Source organism: Taudactylus pleione, unplaced genomic scaffold, assembly GCF_031769625.1.
Source record: "Taudactylus pleione unplaced genomic scaffold, aTauple2 ptg000676l, whole genome shotgun sequence".
Classification (NCBI taxonomy): Eukaryota; Metazoa; Chordata; class Amphibia; order Anura; family Myobatrachidae; genus Taudactylus; species Taudactylus pleione.
In genome coordinates this window covers 745,039-765,348 of record NW_028285078.1, presented here as the reverse complement: position 1 = coordinate 765,348, position 20,310 = coordinate 745,039, and the positions used below count along the sequence as shown (strand labels likewise).

Genomic DNA, 20,310 nt, shown 5'->3' with positions numbered 1-20,310 from the left:
CTGCGAAGCATACGCATGCACAGAACGCAACAATTGGCCGATTGTTTGCGTATTAGCAGTTGCGTTCCTTGCTGAATTAGGCACTTTGAACCATATTAATTCCAAAAGGATAAATGAAAAGGGGCAGACTAGATGGGCCAAGTGGTTCTTATCTGCCGTCAAATTCTCTGTTTCTAAGCTAGCTGGCTGTTGTGTGTTAGCTGTTTTAGCTGGCCCCTTTAAACTAACCTTTAAGAGGGTGGAGATCAGTGATGTCACTGATAGCTCTTCCACTGACTCAAAACATTCCTGCCCCCTGCTACCAGCTTCATAAAGAACAAAGTTATGTTCAATGCTACACATTTCTGAGGCACATTACAGAGGTAAGTGACATCTCTCTGGTAACAGGAGCTACAACGATGATTACTGAGTGCTGCTGTCCAGGTCAAAACTAACTTTGTTTATAAAAATATTATTATCCTTGTCCAGTTATTTAATTTGTAATGTTATTTGAGTCTGCACTCAGTCTGTGGTGTATATATCTCAATGGGGGAGAATTTTTGTCTGGTTTCTGTTCATGGAACACAATATATATATATACATATATATATATATATATATATATATATATATATATATATAACTACAGCCCTAACTGTGTGGAGTTTGTATATTCTCCCTGTGCCTGCGTGGGTTTCCTCCGGGTACTCTGGTTTCCTCCCACACCAAAAATATACTGGTAGGTTAATTGGCTCCCCACAAAATTGACCATAGTGTGTATGTTTGCGAGCAAGTGGTAGGGAATATAGATTGTAAGCTCCACTGGGGCAGGGATAGATGTGAGTGGTAAGATATTCTCTGTAAAGCGCTGCGGAATATGTGTTCGCTATATAAATAACTGGGAATAAATAAAAATAAATATATATATATATAAAACAACGTATACATGCAGTTTTGCAGTAGGACATTTTTCTGATCTGTATGGCAGTTTCTAGGACACAGTGATTGGTGTATATATCTCATAGGTCTCTGGTCTGCATCTCAGTATATAGGACGCAGTCTCCAGTGTATATATCTCATTTATACAATAGGATGTTTCTCTGGTCTGTATCTCAGTATATAGGACGCAGTCTCCAGTGTATATATCTCATTTATACAACAGGACATTTCTCTGGTCTGTATCTCAGTATATAGGACGCAGTCTCCAGTGTATATATCTCATTTATACAATAGGATGTTTCTCTGGTCTGTATCTCAGTATATAGGACGCAGTCTCCAGTGTATATATCTCATTTATACAATAGGACAATTCTCTGGTCTGTATCTCAGTATATAGGACGCAGTCTCCAGTGTATATATCTCATTTATACAATAGGATGTTTCTCTGGTCTGTGTCTCAGTATATAGGACACAGTCTCCAGTGTATATATCTCATTTATACAATAGGACGCTTCTCTGTTCTGTATCTCAGTATATAGGAAGCAGTCTCCAGTGTATATATCTCATTTATACAATAGGATGTTTCTCTGGTCTGTATCTCAGTATATAGGACGCAGTCTCCAGTGTATATATCTCATTTATACAATAGGACGTTTCTCTGGTCTGTATCTCAGTATATAGGACGCAGTCTCCAGTGTATATATCTCATTTATACAATAGGACGTTTCTCTGGTCTGTATCTCAGTATATAGGACACAGTCTCCAGTGTATATATCTCATTTATACAATAGGATGTTTCTCTGGTCTGTGTCTCAGTATATAGGACGCAGTCTCCAGTGTATATATCTCATTTATACAATAGGACATTTCTCTGGTCTGTATCTCAGTATATAGGAAGCAGTCTCCAGTGTATATATCTCATTTATACAATAGGACGTTTCTCAGGTCTGTATCTCAGTATATAGGATGCAGTCTCCAGTGTATATATCTCATTTATACAATAGGACATTTCTCTGGTCTGTATCTCAGTATATAGGACGCAGTCTCCAGTGTATATATCTCATTTATACAATAGGACGTTTCTCTGGTCTGTATCTCAGTATATAGGACGCAGTCTCCAGTGTATATATCTCATTTATACAATAGGACGTTTCTCTGGTCTGTATCTCAGTATATAGGAAGCAGTATCCAGTGTATATATCTCATTTATACAATAGGATGTTTCTCTGGTCTGTGTCTCAGTATATAGGACGCAGTCTCCAGTGTATATATCTCATTTATACAATAGGATGTTTCTCTGGTCTGTATCTCAGTATATAGGATGCAGTCTCCAGTGTATATATCTCATTTATACAATAGGACGTTTCTCTGGTCTGTATCTCAGTATATAGGATGCAGTCTCCAGTGTATATATCTCATTTATACAACAGGATGTTTCTCTGGTCTGTATCTCAGTATATAGGAAGCAGTATCCAGTGTATATATCTCATTTATACAATAGGACATTTCTCTGGTCTGTATCTCAGTATATAGGACGCAGTATCCAGTGTACAGTACGACATTTGCATATTTTTGCACAACCGCTGCAAAAGGGATCACAGTCGTGATGTCATTTGGGTCCACCTCTGAACCAGACCCACAATCTCCAGTGTATATACAGTATATAGTTTATACAAAAGGCATTTTCTCTGGTCTGTAAAACAATGTAGATTATCATATGTTTCCTTTTGTGACCATTTTCATAGTTGCAAATACAGTATTTAAATATAATTTCCAGGGGCACATTGCTGCTGATTGGGTGGATATAACACACAACACTATATCAGAGGACCTTGGAGCACTGAAATCATCGCTGTGGCATGTTTACACCGGATTTAATTGAAACTTGAATTTTAAATACTTCTCCTTTGAAAAAATCTAACGTTATAAAACTGGAACTATCCTAGAAATTAGGGTCAGTTGTCATAAAAGCATTTGTGATTTGTTTTAGCTTTGTATTATTGAGGATATGTGCGAGTCCTGTTTTTATATTTTGTAGTAGAAACAATATACCCTGCATGTTGCTTTGTGGGAATTTGATTACATCCCGGCCAGTGAGGAGAAAGTATTACTCCTTTTACACCAGAGCTAAAACCCGGGTTATTGCAGGGTTAACCCAGGTAGCTCCTTGGTGTAAAAGGGGAAAGGGTTGGATTGCCGGGTCGAGTGACCCATCTATCCAACCCAGGTAATTTGCAGGGTTTAACGTGGGAATAACCCATGAAACCCTGCAGTGTAAACGGCACGTTCCGGACACGGTGACCTGGATCGTGCCGCATGCCTGCCGACGTCATCTCCAAGCGTCCACTTCAACGACGGAAAAGACAGGTTTTTGCAAACCCGGCTCCGGTGTGAACGGCGTCGGCTCGGGAATATCCTGGATCGGCGCCGGGGAAATTCCGGGTCTGATCCGGATTGGAATCCTGGGCCTGATTCAGAGCCGGACGCTCTTTAAGAGTGCTCGCTCTAAATCAGGGCGTTATTCTGGTTTTTTTTGTTGCGGCCTCCTAGCCGCTCGCTAAGCTGTGGATGACCACTCACAGCTTTTGCGGGCGGCCAGGTGATGGTCGCGACCATCTGGGCTTGCGACGAGACCCTTGTGTCTGTCGCAAGCCCCAGAGAGCTTCCTGCTCTAACAGAGCAGGAAGCTCTCCACTGACATCACTGGAGATGTTAGTGGTGCCTCCCACAAACGGCAGGCATTCCTTCGGGAACGCCTCCGTTTGCGTAGCCACCCCCCTCCCCGCCTACAAAACGGGGCGAGCTGTCGATCAACATCGACAGCCGCCCCTTTTGTAGTGAGTCCCGGAGCGAGAGAATTTCTCTTTCGCTCCGGGGCTTGCACGTGCATGCGGCGAGCACCGCGTGTGCACAGTACCCCACCATCTACCCGCTGTTCAGACCCGGAGTTTCGGTATAAAAGCAGTATAAGTCTGTGTCCTTGAGCATCCATCCTATATGTCAGTGTTTTGCCTGCTTATTCTCCTTGGGCCTCCTTTAGAGTAAGGAACAGCTACATCTAGAATGTGCAGTTTTACACCTTGGCAAAACCATATTTCCCTACTGGGGGAAAATTTAAAACTGTGATTTAGATTTTGAAGGGGCCACATCCTTGTTTAATTTGCAATTTTAAAATAAATCTCCCTTGATGAGGGATAGACATAGGAAGCCCCCCATCAAATGAATGCTGTGCTTCTGCCATCTAAACTTTCGATGTGATGGTAACTAACCATAGCATCAAAAGAATTCAATAGGAAAAAACTTTCTGGTGGTCTGCGCAGTAGCAACCCATGGCTATTTCTGATTAATTCAGCTGTATTTTAACATTGGATGGCCATTCGATGGTGGCTACAATCAGAAAGTCGCCATCGAATGGTGAAAATTGAAAGAAAAACATTGATGGTTGTGAATCATCGCAAGCCAATGTCCATCGCAACTCTTGATTCCTGTACTTCAAGCAAAAGCAGGTAGTAGTTTCCTGGCAAAAATTACATTTGCATCACAACATGGATTATCCATGTGTACATTTGCACCCCATATTTGCTCCTAGCTCTATATGAGGCCCTATGTGTTCAATTGTATTGATGTTGATGCCAGGTGTCTGGCCTGTTCCTGACAGAGCAGTCTGTGTGTATGTGAGGGAGATGTGTGCAGCAGCAGCTTGCTGTGATAACCCTTGTGGAAGGCTAGATAACGCTTATCAGCTGTGGTAGAGGATCACACACTATGCTCACTGTAAACAGAGTGGGGTAGCTGTCAGGGTGAGCAATAGCCAGGGACTGAGGCTGCAGGGAAGAAGGTAAGTGACTTAGCAGATCACTGTGATGCATAAAACCTCCAAGCAATTTGTTTATACTAAATTCTATAGATGACTGCACTATAGTAAATATAAGTGGGTTTCAGAATGTATATACATACTGTATATATCTACTATCTATCTATACATAGTATAAAATAAAGTCCCTGGTCTGTCTGTTTGTTCGGGCTAATCCCGAGAATCCCTGGATGGATTTTGATGCAGTTTTCAGTATTCTATAAAGCATTTGTCGATGAAGGTTTAGGTCTCTCAATTATTAATGTATGACAAAAGGGAGCCGAGCAGTGACGAATTAAGTGAAGCAAGCCAATGAAAAAACGGATGTCCGAGCGGTTTCTGGGCTTACCCTGCTTAAATCATTAAAGATATGCAACATAGAAACATAGAATTTGACGGCAGATAAGAACCATTTGGCCCATCTAGCCTGCCCCTTTTCATTTATCCTTTTGGCAACTTCAACCCTATTTGCTCCTTACGTCTCTCTTAAGGATACTCTTATGCCTATCCCAAGCGTGTTTAAATTGTTCCACCATCTTAGCTTCAACTACATCTGATGGGAGGCTATTCCACTTATCCACTACCCTTTCTGTGAAATTATTTTTCCTCAAATTTCCTCTGAACCATCCTCCCTCCAGTTTCGGTGCATGTCCTCGTGTTCTTGTACATATCTTCCTTTGAAGAATGCTTCCCTCCTGTACATTGTTAAAACCCTTCATGTATTTGAAAGTTTCTATCATGTCCCCCCTTTCCCTTCTCTGTTCCAAACTATACATATTAAGATCTTTTAGTCCGAGTAAGTTCTGTGTTGTAGGCCATGCACCATTTTAGTTGCCCTTCTTTGTACCGTCTCTAATGTGTCTGTAACCTTCTGGAGATATGGCCTCCAGAACTGAACACAGTATTCTAGATGAGGCCGTACCAAGGACCTATACAGTGCCATGTATAGATTGATACGTATTGTCTGATTTCTCCAGAAATATTGATGTGAGCCCTGTTTACTGATACAAAATTTAAGTTTTTCTCTATTTTTTACCATTCCTATTTAATTTTTGCGTGTCACGTCAAAACGAAATCTGCTCGTGTTGGCGTTGTGAGAAAAAACAACGCCTGTTTAAAAAGACTATTGCCGTAAATTCAAAATGAAGAAGTGAATAAACTTCGAAATGTTGATCTATCTAATTGTGTGTGATTTATCCAAGTGCTGCCACTACGTTCATATATTTATATATATACAGTATATATATATATATATATCACATGAAAAGAGAATAGGACAAGGGGCGCTCCATAGTGCATAAATATTTTAATATCCTAAAAGCAATAAAAAGGAACACTTGGAAACAGATGTACTTGTACCACGCTCTAACACGTTTCGTATCTTAGTTCGTCAGAGGGCAACCCTCTGACAAAGTAAGATACGAAACGCGTTAGGGCGTGGGCTAGGTAATCCATCTTCTTCCTTTCGGCATTTGGCCCCGATCCCGGTGGACAGCGTGATCCTAGACGCTGCACCTGTTGTGTGTTGGGGTGCTTACGGTGGACCTGTGTTCCTCCTAATGCGGGCTGTGAGCATCTTGGATATCTTGTATTGAATCATGTGGTAACCAGCCCACACCATTGTATATTTGGTACGAGTATATCTGTTACCAGCCCACACCATTGTATATTTGGTACGAGTATATCAGTTACCAGCCCACACCATTGTATATTTGGTACGAGTATATCTGTTACCAAGTGTTCCTTTTTAATGTTATCATATTAAAACATTTATGCACTATGGAGCGCCTCTTGTCCTATTCTCTATTATAGTGATCTATATCCATGGGATTACGTAATATAGTGTACATAAATTATTTTAGAACTCACCTGTGCTCTTGTGCTGTTATATGGTCAAAAAAGATACATTATTCACTATAATGATAAAGTCTAAATGATATAATTGAGATGACTCAGGATGTTTGTATATGAGGTGATCCTCATATCCAGGTGTGTGTTACTTTCACTGGGAGCTGCACATTCCAATACAGAACTCATTCACAGTGAGTCACGTGACACAGATGACATCACTGCTCACCAAATATAAGATTATGGAGATGTATCAAATGATAGAGAGAGATAAAGTGGAGAGAGATAAAGGCCCTGATTCAGACCCGCTCGCTGCCGCTGGCAGCTCGCAGGGTCTGTGGGTGGTTTTTTTTTTGTGTCTGCCTCCAGGCCACTCACAAAGCTGTGGGTGATCACCCACAGCTTGTGCGAGCGGCCTGGCGATGGTCACGATTATAGCGACCATCAGGCTTGCGACGAGACCCTGTGGTAGGGTCTTGGCTCCCGCAAGCCTGAGTGGACTTCCTGCTCTAATACAGCAGGAAGTCCACTACTGGCATCACTAGTGATGTCAATGGGGCCTCCCACAAACGCCAGGCATTCCTAAGGGAATGCCTGCGTTTGCGCAGCCACCCCCTACAAAACGGGGCGAGCGGTCACTCACCATCGACAGCCGCCCTGTCTTGTAGCGAGCCCTGTAGTGACTGAGCTGCAGTCGCTGGACGGGGCTTGCGCAGTGGGGCACCATCGAGCCGCTTGCGAGCGGCTCTGAATGAGCTCCAAAGTACCAACCTATAAGCTTCTAACTGACATTTGTCAAACACAGCCTGTAAAATAGAAGCCCAGGGGTATATTTACTGAAGTGCGGGTTTTTAGAAGTGGAGATCGGATTCTACTTAACATTTATCCAGCACCTTCTAGAAGATCATAGCTAGAATCTGGTTGCTATGGGCAATATCTCCAACTCTAAAAACCTGCACTTTAGCAGATATACCCTCCCCCCCCCCCAGGGAAATTGGAACTAGTTGCATCATTAGGCCCCGCCTCTTTGTGGGAGAATGCTGTGAATTATACGTCTGTGAAGAGGCAGTGGGGCCAAAAGACGCAATTAACATAGAATTGCCTCATATTGCCCCCTCCCCACAGACCACTGGGTAATGAGTGGGATGTGAGAGAAACACCCACTCATCCAGGAGTCCGGGTGAGGCCCCGAAAATTCGAGAGTCTCCCACAGGTTCTGGGAGAGTAGGTAAGTATGTTTCTGGTGCCACCAGGTGTGCTGCCTGTGTTGGGGGGTGAGGAGGAGCAATACAGAGACTCAGGGGAGGGATGAGAAAGATGCCCCTCCCACCCTTACAGTTTCATGAAATTCTACCTAATGACGAAAACTAAAGTTATCACATTCATATTTTACAATTTGCTAATACTTGTGGCAAAGATTTGTGTTATCTAATGCGTGAACAGTTTAATACATAGGAGTAGATGTACTAAGCTCTGGAAACTGATAAATTGGAAAGTGATAAACTCAGAGGCATCACTTACCTGGGTGACACCCAGTGCGGCTGGTCGGAGGCGCGCGTGCAAATTGGGGTGTGATGTCACAGAAGGGGCGTGGCATCACTCCACAAAGCCTCGCCCCATTATGTGAGGCGATCTTGGGGGCGTTATCGCCCCCCCGTTCTTGGCACACAGTGGGCTTACCCAGCGCTCCAGCTGCTACTGGGGCAGCCTACAGTCTCTCCCCTCGTTCTGGCTTCTTGGTGACACCATCCGACGGGGTGACACCAAAATAGCAGATCAGCTCTGCTATTTTGGTGTCACCCCCTCGGATGGTGTCACCCTGTGCAGCCCACACCCCCTTAGTGACGCCAGTGAATAAACTTTCAGCCACTCAGCTCCTAACTGTCATGTTACAGGCTGTGGGGTCTATTTACTAAGCAGTGTTAGGAGACAGAGTGAAAAGTGCTAAGAAAGTGATAAAGTGCCAGCCAATCAGCTCCCAACTGTCATTTTTCAAACACAGGCTGTGAGATGACAGTTGGGAGCTGATTGGCTGGCACCTTATCACTTTCTTATCACTTTTCATTCTGTCTCCTAACACTGCTTAGTAAATAGACCCCTGTGTTTGAAAAATGACAGTTAGGAGCTGAGTGGCTGGTAATTTATCACTTTCCCATTTAGCAATTTCCAGAGCTTAGTACATCTGCTCTATTGTGAAAAATAAATTAGCAGGAAAACCAGGCGTGAGGTGCAGTTTTCTCAAAATTTTTATGAAAATAACCTTAATAACTGCCCCAAAGTCTTCATTTAGCCTTTTCCTTACTATGTTACTGGCTTCCTCTCTGCCTGTTACTTACTGATGAATTGCTTCCCTGCCTTGTATGCTGAGCACACTCATCTACTCTTCTTTATGTCTGTATAACTTCCTTCTTATCAATTGTCTTTCTATTTCTCCTCAGTCCTGTTGGGGTCCTCTCTCCTCCCCCAACACGTCTCTCCTGCTTTCTATCTCCTTTCTTTCTCTCCGCTGACTAATACTTCAGTAATGTTGTCCTCTCTCATCTCTCTGCAGCTGCATCAAGTCTGCTGGGAGAATATAAAGCCATCGTCTGAGAGCCTCTAGCACAGCTACAACAATGCAGGAGGTAAGTGGACAAACAACAGCCACATAATATAGGTAACTCTTTACAGGATTCCCAGTGCTGTGACCAGGGGCAGAACTATGGGAGACAAGGGAGGCGCCTGCCGCCGGGCTCCAGCTCAAAAGGGGCACCTCCTGAATTCTCCACAACATATTCACCAACTTAGGGCTGTAATTATATACCCTGAGTATACCGTCACGGCCGCCCAATACATGGCACCCCTTTCCGGCACCTGAGAAACCACCATACACTAGTGGAGAGCTCCATGTCAGACCATCAGCTGCCACTTTCTTCTATTTATATCCTGTCTGCATGCAAACTGCTACATTACAGTATCAGCGGCTGTGACAGGGGGGGCAACAAATTATCACTTGCCTCCAGGCGTCTGGGATGAACTTACGCCACTGGCTGTGACAGTATCTAAAATGTAGTGATCCCGGAATAATCATATATATCTGGGATTATACTGTAACACAGTTTAATGATCAGGACAGGATCACACAGTGCTGGGTACAGTATATGTCCAGTGATCTCCTGACTGCAGATTATCAGGACAGGGTCACACAGTGCTGGGTACAGTATATATGTAATGTCCAGTGATCTCCTGACTGCAGATTATCAGGACAGGGTCACACAGTGCTGGGTACAGTATATATGTAATGTCCAGTGATCTCCTGACTGCAGATTTTCAGGACAGGGTCACACAGTGCTGACTATATATGTATTGTCCAGTGATCATCTGAAAACTTCCGAAAGTACATTCTCAATGTAACTAGTGACTAACTGACGTTCTGCAGGGGTGGGAGTGCAGCTTTAAATGTACACCTGCTGGGCTGCTGTGGGAGGAGGGGGACGAGGTAAGAGGCTGTTGGGTGGGGGGCCATAATGGTGTAAGGGGCATTACTGTATGTTCCATAATGGTCTGAGGGGCATTATTGTGTGTGACAGAATGTATAAGGGGCATTACAGTGTGTGGCATTATGTATAAAGAGCATTACTGTGTGTGGCATTATGTATAAGGGGCATTACTGTGGGTGGCACTATGTATAAGGAGCATTGCTGTGTGTGACAGAATGTATAAGGGGCATTACAGTGTGTGGCATTATGTATAAGGGGCATTACTGTGTGTGGCATAATGGTGTAAGGGGCATTACTGTACATGACATAATGGGGGGGGGCGCTAAATTACTGTGTTGCCACGGGTGACAAAACTCCTAGTTTCGTCCCTTTTGTTGCCCATAGCAACCAATCAGATTCTACTTATAATTTAACTAGCACATTCTATAAGATAATAGCTAGAATTAATCTGATTGGTTGCTTTGGGCAACATCCTCCACTTCTATAAACCTGCACCTTAGTTTATATACCCCTAAGAGGATGATTGTGAGTCGCATGCAGGGGTTCCGTGCCTGTGTCTTTTGCTTGTCTCATGTTTGTGACTTTATACAAATGTAGCTACAAGCTCCTCCCTTGTGTACAGCCGTGCGTCTGAGTGTGCAAGGACTGAGACGGCCATTTTCAGCGTCTTTAGGAGCTCAAATACAGGCTTAATATTTTTCAATTAAAGCTGCACTATAACCAGCGTACAGATGTGTCCTCATGCACTATGGCTTCAGTCGCGCCTAACAGCCCCTCTCTGTGCATCATGTCCCAGGCGACTCGGCCCCACCAAGAGTCTTTTTCACTTAAAATGTGCTTCTTAATTACACAAAATGGAAGTGAAAAAACTACTCTGCACTGATCAGACTCATGTGCGACATGACACTTGTACATCTGTGTGCGACACTTGTACATCTTGGTGTGAATGAGTTTCAATCTACAGCGACCGCAGCTTTTTCTCACACCAAGTTCTGTTGTGTCTCATCTGCGACTCTGTACGTGTATAAAACTAATTCCTGTGCAGTTAAAGTCGCAGGCCAGCATCTCTAGTACACACTGAGCGTCTCTAGTACACACTGAGCGTCTCTAGTACACACTCTGATACACACTGAGCGTCTCTAGTACACACTGAGCGTCTCTAGTACACACTGAGCGTCTCTAGTACACTCTGAGCGTCTCTAGTACACTCTGAGCGTCTCTAGTACACACTGAGCGTCTCTAGTACACACTGAGCGTCTCTGATACACTGAGCGTCTCTAGTACACACTCTGATACACACTGAGCGTCTCTAGTACACACTGAGCGTCTCTAGTACACACTGAGCGTCTCTAGTACACACTGAGCGTCTCTAGTACACACTGAGCGTCTCTAGTACACACTCTGATACACACTGAGCGTCTCTAGTACACACTGAGCGCCTCTAGTACACACTGAGCGTCTCTAGTACACACTCTGATACACACTGAGCGTCTCTAGTACACACTGAGCGTCTCTAGTACACACTGATACACACTGAGCGTCTCTAGTACACACTGAGCGTCTCTAGTACACACTGAGTGTCTCTAGTACACACTCTGATACACACTGAGCGTCTCTAGTACACACTGAGCATCTCTAGTACACTCAGAGCGTCTCTAGTACACACTGAGCGTCTCTAGTACACACTGAGCATCTCTAGTACACACTGAGCGTCTCTAGTACACACTGAGCGTCTCTAGTACACTCTGAGCATCTCTAGTACACACTCTGATACACACTGAGCGTCTCTAGTACACACTGAGCATCTCTAGTACACACTGAGCGTCTCTAGTACACACTGAGCATCTCTAGTACACTCTGAGCATCTCTAGTACACACTGAGCGTCTCTAGTACACACTCTGATACACACTGAGCGTCTCTAGTACACACTGAGCGTCTCTAGTACACTCTGAGCGTCTCTAGTACACACTGAGCGCCTCTAGTACACACTGAGCATCTCTAGTACACTCTGAGCATCTCTAGTACACACTGAGCGTCTCTAGTACACACTCTGATACACAATGAGCGTCTCTAGTACACACTGAGCGCCTCTAGTACACACTGAGCATCTCTAGTACACTCTGAGCATCTCTAGTACACACTGAGCGTCTCTAGTACACACTCTGATACACACTGAGCGTCTCTAGAACACACTGAGCGTCTCTAGTACACACTGAGCGTCTCTAGTACACACTGAGCGCCTCTAGTACACACTGAGCATCTCTAGTACACTCTGAGCATCTCTAGTACACACTGAGCGCCTCTAGTACACTCTGAGCGTCTCTAGTACACACTGAGCATCTCTAGTACACACTCTGATACACACTGAGCGCCTCTAGTACACACTGAGTGTCTCTAGTACACACTGAGCGTCTCTAGTACACACTCTGATACACACTGAGCGTCTCTAGTACACACTGAGCGTCTCTAGTACACACTCTGATACACACTGAGCGCCTCTAGTACACACTGAGCGTCTCTAGTACACACTCTGATACACACTGAGCGTCTCTAGTACACTCTGAGCGTCTCTAGTACACACTCTGATACACACTGAGCGCCTCTAGTACACACTGAGCGTCTCTAGTACACACTCTGATACACACTGAGCGTCTCTAGTACACACTGAGCGTCTCTAGTACACTCTGCGCGTCTCTAGTACACTCTGAGCGCCTCTAGTACACACTGAGGGCCTGATTCAGACCCGGTTGCAAGAGCTGTGCGCTCGCAAACGGGTCGATGGTGGGCCAGTGCGCACTACGTAGCCGGCTCACAAGTCATGTCAGTGGAGAGATTTCGGCTCCGTTAGAGCCGAAATCTCTCTGGGGCTCGCCGCCACGAGACCCTACCACAAGGGTCTCGTCGCAAGCCCGATGGTCGCGATGGTCAAGACCATCGCGACCATCATCAAGGCCGCTCGCAATAGCTGTGGGTGGTCACCCACATCTATGCGAGCGGCCAGGAGGCCGTTCAAAAAAATCAAAAGCCCGGCCCTGATTCAGAGCGAGCGCTCTGTCAGAGTATCCGGCTCTGAATCAGGCCCTGAGCGTCTCTAGTACACTCTGAGCATGCTCTAGTACACACTGAGCGTCTCTAGTACACTCTGATACACACTGAGCGTCTCTAGTACACACTGAGCGTCTCTAGTACACACTGAGCGTCTCTAGTACACTCTGAGCAGCTCTAGTACACACTGAGCGTCTCTAGTACACACTGAGCGTCTCTAGTACACTCTGAGCAGCTCTAGTACACTCTGAGCAGCTCTAGTACACACTGAGCGTCTCTAGTACACACTGAGCGTCTCTAGTACACACTGAGTGGTGTTTTGCTGCTTCTGCGATGCCAACACTACACCGCTCGGTGCGGCTCAGTCGCGCTGGGAGTCTCGCATTGTATGGCATATTGAGTCTTCGTGTATGGGGACACATCTGCAAAATATTCTACAAAGGTCCCCATAGTCACAACCCTGGCAGATGCTACACGCTGACTCTTCCCCAGGGTCCCATCATCGCTGTTATACAAAACCTGCTAATTTTACTTTTTTTTTTTATTAAATAAGCATACTGTCAAATCTTTTGTAGAACACAAAATAGTTAAACAGTAAAGTTGTGTAATTTTGTCTGGTCATTATAAGAGTTTAAGATGGACACTGAAGAAAAAACTAATTCCAAGATTCATAAAGTTGATGCGAAAACTCCAGATAGTCCGACTAAATGTCATCTACCGGGAAAGTGATTATGTTCAGTCTATCGTTTGGTGAATGAGGCAGCATTATGTTTGTAGAAGGAATGGAGATCAGACATGAAGAAGAAAACACAAAATCTCATTTTTGTTCCGAACAACTCTGAGTCAACTGGAAGAGTGTGTAGTAATCTGGAGGGTCACAGCAGGCTGCTTTATAGCAGAAGTTTATGAGTCATCTGATAACCCATAAAGATTCATGGTCTACAGCATACAGAGCAGTAATTAGATCCACCCCAACATCAACACTCCGCTCTTATTGCAGTGAGTAGTATTAGTAATGTATGGTAAAACGCATGGATTGGGACACCTGCACCTCCGAGGTGCTACCTGGCACCCCAGCTGCTGTGGAACTACACAGTCCTGCATGCCCTGCCACAGTTTTGCTGTTAGGGCATGCTAAAAGTGTATCAGGGCATGCTGGGATGTGTAGTTCCGCAGCAGCTGGAGTGAAAAAAAATTGCCTACGCTGTGTCTATTGTATAATTATAGCAAAATATATAGACTTTAGGGAGGGAGAAAATTAGTTTTAAATGGGAGTCAGACTTTAAGATAACAAAGTAATAGTTTGCATGTAGCTACCCACATTGCCTCTGTGCATCTGTTGTAGGACTACAAGTCCCAACCATCCTGAGCAAGAGAAAAAATGGCAGTACAGTATCGGAGCCTTTAATGAGTATTTCCATGATACGCCGTAAAGTTATTCTCTGTATTTGACAGAATCGGGCTGTGGGAGATTTGAATGGAGGAGTGATGTTATCTGGGATATATGTATTCAGTGCACTCACCTGCCGTCTGGCCTAAGACCTTATACCCTCCACATACAAGTCCTCACAGCCCAATCACTGCCATATGGCTTCATGTTAACTCTTTTAGTTACAACATATTTAAAAACATGATGTAAAACATAAACTGCACATCTATGTATCCTTTCCCTGTACTCTCCTATATAGAGCGTGCACAGGGTTCTCTTCTCAGTGCATGGTAGGGCAGCAGGGAGAACATGGAATTGATACTGGCAAGAGATGAAGAGGCTCTGTGTAATTGTAGCTGATATTGTCATAGAGGTATTGCCAGTCAGCACAAAGACATGTCTGTATGGGATGACTCTCACTGACAATACTCCAGGACTGGATGAATGGGAATGCAACAGTGTAATTGAGAGGGAACGGTTCTTAAAAGGATTATGCATAACATTTACACACAGTGCTGGACTGTATTGTGCCATGCTGGGATCTGCAGGAGTTTAGCTGTCTCCTCAGAAGTCCATGCAGCTGACAGGGAATAGGGAACGATCTCTCAGGCCTTGGTGTGGGTTTATTGATTTCCTCAGGCAATAACCAGATGTAGCAGCTTATCCGGATACAAGAAGTATATATTTAGCTTACACCTATGATCCCTGTGCTGCAGTGTTAAATATTATTAATTAGTGTTGAAGCAGATTTCAGTGGGTGGATTTATATTTAGTAAATAGTTCATAGGATGGGACCTATGGAAATTGTGCTATTGGGGCTAATAACTTGTATTTATGTCCCATATTTTTGGCTTTTTCCCTTATCTTACTTTCCTCTGTCATCCAAGCAGGTACAAACGTCTCCTCTTGGCATCAATACCATGAAGATCATCTTGTTGCTCATCCTCGGAGAGGTCTCATCTTCCATGCAAGAGGTGAGAGGGTCTGGTGATGCCCGATAAAGCTATAGCAGTGGTACTGAAGTCTTTAGGCTTGGGTACGCATGAACCTAAGTAGAGCTCGGGATGTAGGTTTTCAACCCATGGTCTGGTTTTGAATAATATTTTTTTAGTAACTTTAATGTTTAAGTATTCTATTGTTATTATAATACTAGTAAAATAAAATATTAGATTCTACAAAATGATTAAAAAAATTAAGCATAGTTAGTTTTTTAGTTTAAGGGATGTAATCATTTTGCACCTAGAGGTCGTGGCCACCCACTGCAGACAAAATATTCACCCATCTTCGGTTCATGGCCCTTACATTAAGAACCTTTGCTCTATTAGAGTCAATCTATACTAGATTGTAAGCCTCCTATGAGCAGGGTCCTCCTCCCTACTGTCTCACAGCTCTCTTCTCTAGCACTTCAATGACGGCCTTCACCTTCCCAGTTGTATTGTGTACTGAGAATTGTAGTATGAATACCCCAATATCTCTAAACATGAAATAATTGCTTTCCAGTCATGGATTGTGGTTCCAAAGCACAAAAAGTTCTTATTGCATAAAAAGACATTTACACGCTTTGATCTATCACAGTTAGCGCAAAGACAATTAAATACAAAAGGTACAGCCAATACATACGCAAGAGCTCTGAATCCAGATTCCCGGCATCAAACGTGAAGCCTCCGTCATAAGAAAGAAAGAAGAAGACTGACTACAGGACTGAGAGCGCTTGAATATATACCTTACAGAGAGTGGACAACACATAGGAACGAGCTGGCATAATTCCATTGGTTCTTGTTCTTGTCATTCTGGTACGATGCAGGTCATAGGACAGTTCATATGGTGACAACAGGGATATGGTCCATCCCTCCAGATGAGATAAAACTGGATAAGACACTACATACAAAGTGCATATTCTAACCAATAATTCCCTATAATCCATAACCACCGAAAGCAAGATGCGATTCCTTCGCCGATAGATTCGGATATCTGGAATTAAACAGGGTGTCAGTATGATACCAAACATGACATGTCTACTAAGTTCTATACTTTACATATCATATATGTACATTTTACACCATATGATTAGCTAACAAAACCTCTACAATGCTAGGGAACCTTTTATATGTATGCTTGCATAAGTGAATGTGAGATATTTACAGGAATTCATCACTGTGTGTTGCATGTCTGAGCGCAGCGCAAACATGCGCTGTGTGTATGTGTCATGTATCATGCAAATATGCGCTGTATGTGAGTTTATATTTTATTCGCTAATGTGCGTCTGTATATGTGTCATGGACATATATATATATATATATATATATATATATATATATATATAAATCAAGTAACCAGGCAGCACACTACACGGACTTAATAAATAGACATAGGATCAAAAAGTGAAAGCAACGTTTCAGATGCTTTAATTCATCTTTCTTCAAGGCTTAACAAAGTACAAACAATCTTACCTTATATAGAGAGAAGAAGAAGCCCCCGTGACTCATGAACTGGCAAACATAACCTGCCGGGCGACCCCCGGCGCGGGTGCACGTACCACATGTCCGCGTCATGCACGTTGACGTAGCAATGAACACACGCATCACGTGACCGCAACATGCGTGATGACGTGGAGCGCTGTCAAAACGGGCAAACACCCATCAGGTGGCCCAAAACAAACTTATAGATAGCGTCTAACAAAATGACGCCACCCATTGGCCCACATGACTCGCGCTGAGGCTCACACCCATCAAGTAAACAAATATGTGCGCAACCACCATAGAAACCATCACCATAGCAACTAAATATAAACAAATAAACTCAAAAAGGAAAGAGCTCAATACATATATAGACAATACATAACAAGACAAAAATATTTTAAATATACAGAGAATAACAAAAATAAACAATGCATAGAAATAAACCGCATAGACAGGACATCCTACAGCGTTTAGACAAAGTATACCTCAAAGCATAAATGCAGCTCATTCCTGCTGAAAGCAATAACTCAGAACACGAAAGTCTGTATTTAAAGACAAAGCTAGATTATAATGGAAACCATATGGGAACATATATGAAACCTTAATCTAATGACGCAATGTCGAACAATACTAATGTGTATATATATAACAAATATCTTAAAGAAGAGCTGAAAATAAATGCTAAAAACAGGCCAAACTCAAACATTCATTGAGACCCATTGGAGCCACCGTGTTCAACCGGTGAATCCAAGAGGCCTCAAGTTGTAACAGTATTCTGCCTCTATCACCCCCTTTGACCAATGGCGGCACATGGTCAACCAGCTTGTATCTGAGAGTGGCAAGCGAGTGCCTAGCAGAAACGAAATGACGTGCCACTGGCTGTTCACTACTTTTACCCTCAAGGGCAAGTCTGATAGCAGACCTGTGTTGGGCAGCTCGCCCGGCAGGTTCTGTTTGCCGGTTCATGAGTCACGGGGGTTTCTTCTTCTCTCTATACAAGGTAAGATTGTTTGTACTTTGATAAACCTTGAAGAAAGATGAATTAAAGCATCTGAAACTTTGCTCTCACTTTTTGATCCTATGTCTATTTATTAAGTCCGTGGAGTGCTGCCTGGTTACTTGATTTTTATCTAAGCCTGCACGTAAGTTTGGGCCCTTTGGACTATTGCACCCCGGCTGCTTTATTGATTTAGAGGAGTGCTGATCAACAAAATTGTGTATATATATATATATATATATGTATATATATATATATATATATATAGCTTTATCCAGTAACTGGTATTTTTTTTTATATTATATCCGTCTGAATCTAATTCCAAAAGGTCATATAAAATCAAGATTTTTTTCTGCTCACAGGTGGCATAGCAAGCCTTGGCCGGAGTCCAGAAGTCTGATAACTCAACAAAAGCTTTCCTGTGCTTATTTAGAATATAATTGTCAGTTTTTCTTAACCACATTAGCATTGAACACAAGGCATACAATTGCTAACAATAGTCAAACTTCTAACAATTGTTTCTAACTCTACATTTAGAACACTTCCTCTGAGCATATCAGTCTCTATGTTACACTTCAATTGCCACAGACATATTGTATCTGTATGCGGAACTTCTCAATATATATGCAAACACTCACAGTATCTTTGTGTATTTTTAATTACTAGTCACAGACTTGTATACAGAACCTGTGTCTCATTACTGACTAAACCTTGCATATATATATAGATATACATATACGCATTTGTGCAAATCGGATTTCGCCGATGCAGAATAGCGTCCGATCTACTCTTTATCGGCCCACAGACGACTAGATCTTCAGATAATAATTACAAATGATCATAACCAATTATTTGACTTCGGCAGTGGTGCTAATTGTTACTTGTGCTCTGTTTATGTTCTGGTTACTGTATTGTAATGTAATGTTCTGTGTACTATACTAGTATTGACATATGTACGCCACTGCGGACCACTTGTGGCGACCTATAAATTAAATGTAATAATAATAATTCTATGGCAGCCCAGTCATTATGTATCCACCATAATCTGCTCCAGCAACCCCAGTAATCCCACATTCCAACTGAGATACAACTAACACTCTGACTTTGAAGGTCACTTTCACTCTTTCTTTAAAGGAGTTTAATAAAATAATGCAATATAAAACTTTTACTTGATTTGAGTACGCAACCACTATCAGTGTCATGCCCGATACTCCCATACGCCTATTAGACAGTCCATATCCATGCATCCACTAGGTCACCTCCCTGTCACCACCCAGGAACGCCCAATACATTTTCAAAACATCCCTGAGACTGTATGCCTACTGTGATTTTCCTGTGCGTCTCTTGTGCGTCCCCTGTGTGGTTTCTGTGCATCTCTTGTGCACCTTCTGTGTGTCTCCTGTGTAGCTCCTGTGCATCCCCTCTGCGCCTCCTGTGTGGCTCCTGTGCGCCTCCTGTATGGCTCCTGTGATGCCTCAATTGCAGTTGTGACTCTGTTCACACGGAATCTGGACACATGCGCAGAACATCGCTCCACTGCGTCTGACATCGCTGCTGAGCCTGACTTAGAATAAGGCCCCCAATGTTTTCTTATTATGATAAACGAACCAACATTTTATGAATAATATGCTTATTTAGAGCTCTATATAAAAGGCATCTGTTTATGCTTTTGGAAGTGGTAAACTGGTTATGGACCATTGACTCTACGTTCGTAGCTATATTTCTGTTTATTACAGTGAGTTAATGAGAATATGTTTGCTAGTAAACATCTCCTTATTAGTCCCCCCCCCCTATATATAGTGGCTGCTCCCTTCCCAATGGCTGCCTAACACCCGCATCCCTTCCTTCCTAGGTTCTTCATCACCGAGAGAAAAGAGGAACCAGGACTTACAAATGTGATTATCCGCACGTCTTTACCTTGGGAGGGGATAAACTGAGAGATGTGTAATGGCTGTCTGGAGGAGCGTGTGTGTCCTATCAGTAATATATGAGATACAGTATGATTTAAAGTGCCCCTCTCACCTCTTATACTATATATACATTTGTTTCAGAAATAATTACATTTTTAGTCATTCACATACTGTATATGTCTCTTCATTTTCCCTCCGGTACTTGCAAACACAATTAACTAGTAAACGTCTTAGTTACTTTTCTAAACTCAACGATGTTCTTCTATGGATCTACAAAAGGTCCTTTTAGGAAATGAGGGAAAAGAGTGTCTATTCATTTTGTTAGTCTTCTCGCTCATGAATATTGTTTCAGCTAACAATTCATGAATATC

The 20,310-nt window shown here is 43.1% G+C and overlaps 1 protein-coding gene across 2 annotated transcripts in view; it reads left to right on the top strand.

Moving 5' to 3' along the window:
- The first annotated feature begins 279 nt into the window (after nt 1–279).
- The window catches only part of PLAT (plasminogen activator, tissue type), a 33,218-nt gene continuing 13,187 nt past the window's right edge, over nt 280–20,310 (top strand). The window contains exons 1-4 of one of the 2 annotated variants that reach the window (XM_088455865.1): nt 280–362; nt 9,171–9,243; nt 15,464–15,547; nt 19,882–19,924. In XM_088455865.1, coding sequence (XP_088311991.1) covers nt 9,235–9,243; nt 15,464–15,547; nt 19,882–19,924 — 136 coding nt within the window. In that variant the 5' untranslated portion in view covers nt 280–362; nt 9,171–9,234. Of the gene's footprint in view, nt 363–9,170; nt 9,244–15,460; nt 15,548–19,881; nt 19,925–20,310 lie in introns of both variants that reach the window. The other variant, XM_088455864.1, reaches the window with a different exon arrangement.